Below are 7,048 nucleotides of genomic sequence, written 5' to 3' on the forward strand. Positions count from 1 at the left end.
TGACCACTTCTAAGCAGTAAGAGACTTTATTAAGCTTCTATCATCTCGGCCGTAAACTGCCTCGGGGAGAATATTAAAATGCCCTTAGAACCCTGCCAGTCAAACGTACATATCACAAGGCATTTCCGTTATTATATTTATGCTGAGTCATTGAATGGTAAATTTTGTATAAAAAAGAAAATCAATCTAAATTCATGTTTGCCAGAAATAGATTGTTCCATCTGCGGTAAATGTAGACGCAGAATAAAATTTGTACATTTTTGTCTTTATTTACTTTTCTGACAGGCGATAGGTAGTACTCTACTGGCAAACTCAAAGTGTTCTGCCTGTGTATAACCATTGAAATTGCCGTACTTTAGGTAGGGAATATAGTCAGCTCTTTATTGGGCACTTGTCACAAGCTGCCCGCTAAGAGTCACTAAATTTAATGGCCGACTTTCTAGTCCTCGCCACTTTTAGTGGTCGGCATTGCCAAACACTACCGAGCATATTGGTCACTTTATTCCTGATACAAGACAACATAGCACTAAATCCGTTCTATCAGACTTTTTGGCCACTTCTAAGCAGTAAGAGACTTTATTAAGCTTCTATCATCTCGGCCGTAAACTTACCTCGGGAAGAATATTAGAATGCCCTTAGAACCCTGCCAGTTCCAACGTACATATCACAAGGCATTTCCGTTATTACATTTATGCTGAGTCATTGAATGGTAAATTTTGTATAAAAAAGAATATCAATCTAAATTCATGTTTGCCAGAAATAGATTGTTTATTCTGCGGTAAATGTAGACACAGAATAAAATTTGTACATTTTTGTCTTTATTTACTTTTTGACAGGTGATGTGTAGTACTGTACTGGCAAACTCGAAGTCTTCTGCCTGTGTATAACCATTGAAATTGCCGTACTTTAGGTAGGGAATATAGTCAGCTCTTATTGGGCACTTGTCACTAGCTGCCGCCTAAGAGTCACTAAATATAACAGCCGACTTTCTAGTACTCGCCACTTTAAGTGGTCGGCATTGCCAAACACTACCGAGCATATTGGCCACTTTATTCCTGATACAAGACAACATAGCACTACATCCGTTCTATCATGACTTTTTTTGACCACTTCTAAGCAGTAAGAGACTTTATTAAGCTTCTATCATCTCGGCCGTAAACTTCCTCGGGAAGAATATTAGAATGCCCTGAGAACCCTGCCAGTCCAACGTACATATCACAAGGCATTTTCCGTTATTACATTTATGCTGAGTCATTGAATGGTAAATTTTGTATAAAAAAGAAATATCAATCTAAATTCATGTTTGCCAGAAATAGATTGTTCCATCTGCGGTAAATGTAGACTCAGAATAAACATTGTACATTTTTGTCTTTATTTACTTTTCTGACAGGCGATGGGTAGTGCAACTGGCACACTCGAAGTCTTCTGCCTGTGTATAACCATTGAAATTGCCGTACTTTAGGTAGGGAATATAGTCAGCTCTTTATGGTCACTTGTCACTAGCTGCCCGCTAAGAGTCACTAAATTAAACGGCCGACTTTCTAGTCCTCGCCACTTTCATTCCTGATACAAGACAACATAGCACTACATCCGTTCTATCATGACTTTTTTGACCACTTCTAAGCAGTAAGAGACTTTATTAGCTTCTATCATCTCGCCGTAAACTGCCTCGGGGAGAATAAATGCCCTTAGAATTAAATGCCCTTAGAACCCTGCCAGTCCAACGTACATATCACAAGGCATTTCCGTTATTACATTTATGCTGAGTCATTGAATGGTAAATTTTGTATAAAAAAGAAAATCAATCTAAATTCATGTTTGCCAGAAATAAATGGTTCCATCTGCGGTAAATGTAGACGCAGAATAAAATTTGTACATTTTTGTCTTTATTTACTTTTCTGACAGGTGATGGGTAGTACTCTACTGGCAAACTCGAAGTCTTCTGCCTGTGTATAACCATTGAAATTGCCGTACTTTAGGTAGGGAATATAGTCAGCTCTTTATTGGGCACTTGTCACTAGCTGCTGGCTAAGAGTCACTAAATTTAACAGCCGACTTTCTAGTACTCGCCACTTTTAGTGGTCTACATAGCCAAACACTACAGAGCATATTGGTCACTTATTCCTGATACAAGACAACATAGCACTACATCCGTTCTATCATGATTTTTTTGACCACTTCTAAGCAGTAAGAGACTTTATTAAGCTTCTATCATCTCGGCCGTAAACTGCCTCGGGGAGAATATTAAAATGCCCTTAGAACCCTGCCAGTCCAACGTACATATCACAAGGCATTTCCGTTATTATATTTATGCTGAGTCATTGAATGGTAAATTTGTATAAAAAAAGAAAATCAATCTAAATTCATGTTTGCCGGAAATAGATTGTTCCATCTGCGGTAAATGTAGACGCAGAATAAAATTTGTACATTTTTGTCTTTATTTACTTTTCTGACAGGCGATGGGTAGTACTCTACTGGCAAACTTGAAGTCTTCTGCCTGTGTATAACCATTGAAATTGCCGTACTTTAGGTGGGGAATATAGTCAGCTCTTCATTGGGCACTTGTCACAAGCTGCCCGCTAAGAGTCACTAAATTTAACGGCCGACTTTCTAGTCCTCGCCACTTTTAGTGGTCGGCATTGCCAAACATTACGGAGCGTATTGGTCGCTTATTCCTGATACCAGACAACATAGCACTACATCCGTTCTATCATGACTTTTTTGACCACTTCTAAGCAGTAAGAGACTTTATTAAGCTTCTATCATCTCGACCATAAACTGCCTCGGGGAGAATATTAAAATGCCCTTAGAACCCTGCCAGTCCAACGATATATCACAAGGCATTTCCTTTATTACATTTATGCTGAGTCATTGAATTGTATATTTTGTATAAAAAAGAAAATCAATCTAAATTCATGTTTGCCAGAAATAGATTGTTCCATCTGCGGTAAATGTAGACGCAGAATAAAATTTGTACATTTTTGTCTTTATTTACTTTTCTGACAGGCAATGGGTAGTACTCTACTGGCAAACTCGAAGTCTTCTGCCTGTGTATAACCATTGAAATTGCCGTACTTTAGGTAGGGAATATAGTCAGCTCTTTATTGGGCACTTGTCACAAGCTGCCAGCTAAGAGTCACTAAATTTAACAGCCGACTTTCTAGTCCTCGCCACTTTTAGTGGTCGGCATTGCCAAACACTACCGAGCATATTGGTCACTTTATTCCTGATACAAGACAAAATAGCACTACATCCTTTCTATCATGACTTTTTTTGACCACTTCTTAGCAGTAAGAGACTTTATCACACATGCGTTACATATAGCGAATACGCGCAGTTTAGTAACGAGGAAAGAAATGAACAAACAATCCCTCTCGTTAGTTATAAAATCTCGCGAGATCTTCGAGATTTCGATTCGGATTTGTTCGTTATTCCGAGAGTACAGTTTTTTGCCGCGTTTTTAACTATATATGGTGATCGGGTCGAAGTCGGAAGTTCCGAATGTAAATACGAAGATACCCGATGTTCTCTTGTATGGGTAATGGCGGCGGCCATGAGTTCATGTGAGCGTACGAGCGTTTTGAAGTTGGACTTGCTTATCAGGTATTTCTACCTCGCTGTTCGATCTCTGTGAAACCGGAAATTGTGTCATGTACTTTGAAGTGCTATTTTCGTAATATAATCAGTTTTTTATTATCGGAAACAAGTTTTCTCGAGTGCGTCAATGTATGGCGGAGTGGCTGGCGTGTGTCGATAGTCTTCGGGTTTTTTGTGTGGTCGTCGGGTTTTGTTTGTCTATTGTGCTTGGTCCCCATGGTCACGGCGTCAATCGGCACCGGCGGGAATTCCAAATGCAGAGTTCGTAATGTCGTCTGCGAGGGATCTTGATTTTCATCGCCAATTTATTTCAATTCGCTGCCGTATTTGTGGGTCAAAGCTGCTTAGCACAACGTATTCATGCCGTGAGTTTTATCTCGATATACATTTATGTTTTTCCGTCGATATTCTCAGTGATCAGAGTGATATTCACCCTGACAAATTTTGTAAGAATTGTAAACGCTGTATTGATGCGTACAAACAATGTGTGGCTGACGGTAGGCGCTACAGACCTGGGATCCAAGTGTTTGACTGGCAAAAACATCCTAGGTGTGGAAAGTGTGTTGTCTGTGATGTGGGAAGCAAGGGAGGTAGGAAAAGGAAAGTGAGTAAAAACAGAGGAAAACGCTTTGACAGTGAAGATGCAAAGCAAATCAAGACAGGCACTGATAACACATATGTTAGAGGAGAAGAACAAATCAAAGAGCAGATGCAACAAATTGTCAACCAGAAAGCAACAACAAAACTGAAAGCAACCCTGAATTTAAGCAAAACCCGCTTCCCAAATATGGAATCTGAGCTTGACATAGAATGTCCAATTTGTAAGGATATTCTGGATGAATGTGTTCAGCTGGCTTGTAAAGGTCCCCACATATTTTGTAAAGAATGCTTGTCACAGTGGTTGGCAGTTTCAACATCATGCCCTGTCTGTCGCATCCATATCACTCCTGATATGGTACAAGCAGTTCCACTGCTATTTTCCAACATCATTGCAAATCAGTACATCAGGTGTGACTATGCAGCAAGCGGATGTCAAGCAGTTGTAAAATTGGGAGAACTTAACAAACACAACCAGACCTGTCATTTCCAAGCTGTTCATAATGATCATGATTACTGCCGTGAGGAAGAAAAACAAAGGAAGGAGAAAGGCAAGGAAGATGACAGTATGATTGAAAAGTTGAAAGATATGACATCAAACATCACTGAAATAAGCAAATACCGACAGTTTGAAGATCTTGCTACTGCAATTGTGAGACACAAGATTGACAACAGTAAAGGAAGTGGGAGTGTGATAAAATTCAAAACAAAAGGACAGGTAAGTGTACATGCATGTAAAATATTTTCTTTTCTTTTTGAAATCTTAGTCTTGTTTTCAGTCTCTATTACTGAAATTCAAAGTTCTCATTACATATTTTTAGTAAGTTAAACTATTCATGTACAGACTATGACATTAGAAATTGTCAACAAATCAAATTTGGGGTTCATATGACTTGAAAATGTACTTGATAGACTGATCAGTTTTTAGTGTGAAAATATGATATGCTGTAATGCACCGAGAGCAAAATACTGATGTAGAAAAAATTTAATATCTGCTCCTTGTCTTGCAGCCACTGGTTATGATGAAGGCAACTCAACCCAGAAAATCAAGTGATGAGTGCTCCAAACGCACATTGGTAAACAGATCAAAATTGGTGACAGATGTGAGAATGGAAGTCAGTGGTGGAGAAGCTGGATCTACACACCAGGCAGCGGTAGATCTCAAAAGGATGGGAGAAGCAGATAGGAAGCAGATGTTGACATCAGTGGGAATTATACCTACCATCCAACCAGGGGCAGGTTTGCTTGTGAAAGCAGACCTTGGTATTACATGGTCGAAACTCCGTAAATTAAGAAGGTAGAATAAAATCTGTCTGAACTCATGCTCTATCAAATTTAATAATCAATAGATCTGCCATAATTTAGTCCCAAAATATTAAAGGTCAATAAAAACTATTTACATTTCACAAACATGTTGGTGTGCAGTTCAGACAGATTATATTCAGTAAAGATTCTGATACTGTTTTTTCTGTTTTTTTCAGATGCAGTATGAAATATTGTTTTAGTATTCTTGTACACTGTTGTGTTTTACTTTTTCAGATGGTTCAGGCAGTGGAACATCAAAATAGATGGTGAGAGAAGGGATAGAGCGACAGCATGTACACTGCAGTTTCCCTCAAAGCTGTGAATCTGCCCTTTGTTTTCACTTCAAAAGGGACAGATGGGAGTAGACTACAGGAACTCAGAATGGCTCCCTGTGTTGCAGTGTCAAGTCTTCTTGACACTGTGATATCAAGGCTGGAAGATTTTCAGAGGTACAAATAATCATTCTTTGTGTGGTTAATGTGACAACTTAATTTTAATTTTCCTTTGATAGGTATATCTGGAGCAGGGAAATATGCTACTTTGCCACTTATCATATTTGTTATGTTTGGAATTATACTTCATTTTGTTACAGAAATCATCTCAAGCATTATACAGTGTGATGTAATACCTGCTATGATTGGAATGCTTATTGTTAATAAATGTTTGATAATTTCTCACACATTTTCAGTACATGTAAATTGGTGTCCAATGACATCATTCCAGCATCAGAAGTCTGGGTTAAAATTGGAGGAGACCATGGTGGAGGGTTTATGAAGTCTGTCTTTGAAATCATGAATGTGAGAGAACATAACAGCTGTGATAACACGGTTGTGTGGAATATGTTCATGGCCAAAGATTCAGACAGAAACCTGAGAACTGCCATGGAGCTGAACAAGGGAGATGTCAAGACACTGGACCACTATGAATGGAAGTATGTTAGTCTTTCTTCAAATGGAATATTATTTTTAATTTTCAGATTTCATGACAATATCATGTGTTTAAATACTGATCCTATGTGCTCTTGTTTGTTTAGAGAGAGACAGATATTGGTGTGGATATCAGGAGATTATGAGTATTTACTGAAGATCTATGGCTTGTCTGGTGCCAGTGTATGTTGGAAAATGTTGCAGTTTTGTGGAATTTGCATGCATTTTACTTAAAGGGACAAATCTTATTATTGTGCTTTCTGTTATTTGTTTCCTTTGTGCTCAGTCACTAGTTGACACATCTCAACTGAAACCTCTACATGGACATAAAACATGTTGACTTTTATCATTTATTTGTTGGCACATACCAGAAATTGTAATAGTAGAAGTCACATGTTGTTACAGCCATGTGCTTGATGAGAGATTGAGCCTATTTCATTGAGTTGAACAGAACACTATAAATAATATTTCAAAAGAAACAAATATTTCAGAAATGATGTCAAAAATAAGTGACTTTGTCCCTTTAATACCATGTAACAAGGTTAGCTACAAAATTTAGACTAACTAAATTTAACTTTCAGAATACAGTTTTAGTTGCATGTTTTATAGCAACACAATCTCAC

General features: G+C 38.2%; 1 protein-coding gene across 3 annotated transcripts; it reads left to right on the forward strand.

Moving 5' to 3' along the window:
• Positions 1-3,307: 3,307 nt before the first annotated feature.
• Positions 3,308-6,607, forward strand: LOC139126885 (V(D)J recombination-activating protein 1-like). 3 transcript variants are annotated; one of them, XR_011550853.1, is made up of 5 exons: positions 3,308-4,912; positions 5,205-5,491; positions 5,734-5,948; positions 6,188-6,430; positions 6,533-6,607. XR_011550853.1 is itself a non-coding variant. In XM_070692809.1 (3 exons), exons 1-3 carry the CDS (start codon positions 3,866-3,868, stop codon positions 5,819-5,821), a joined length of 1,422 nt encoding a protein of 473 aa, XP_070548910.1. In that variant the 5' UTR covers positions 3,308-3,865; the 3' UTR covers positions 5,822-6,164. The 3 variants fall into 3 exon arrangements, 1 of the variants encoding a protein (XP_070548910.1); XR_011550852.1 differs by having other exon boundaries at positions 6,188-6,603; XM_070692809.1 differs by lacking the exons at positions 6,188-6,430; positions 6,533-6,607 and having other exon boundaries at positions 5,734-6,164.
• Positions 6,608-7,048: the final 441 nt, after the last annotated feature.

The sequence above is a fragment of the Ptychodera flava genome, unplaced genomic scaffold (assembly GCF_041260155.1).
Source record: "Ptychodera flava strain L36383 unplaced genomic scaffold, AS_Pfla_20210202 Scaffold_149__1_contigs__length_95607_pilon, whole genome shotgun sequence".
NCBI classification, from domain to species: domain Eukaryota; kingdom Metazoa; phylum Hemichordata; class Enteropneusta; family Ptychoderidae; genus Ptychodera; species Ptychodera flava.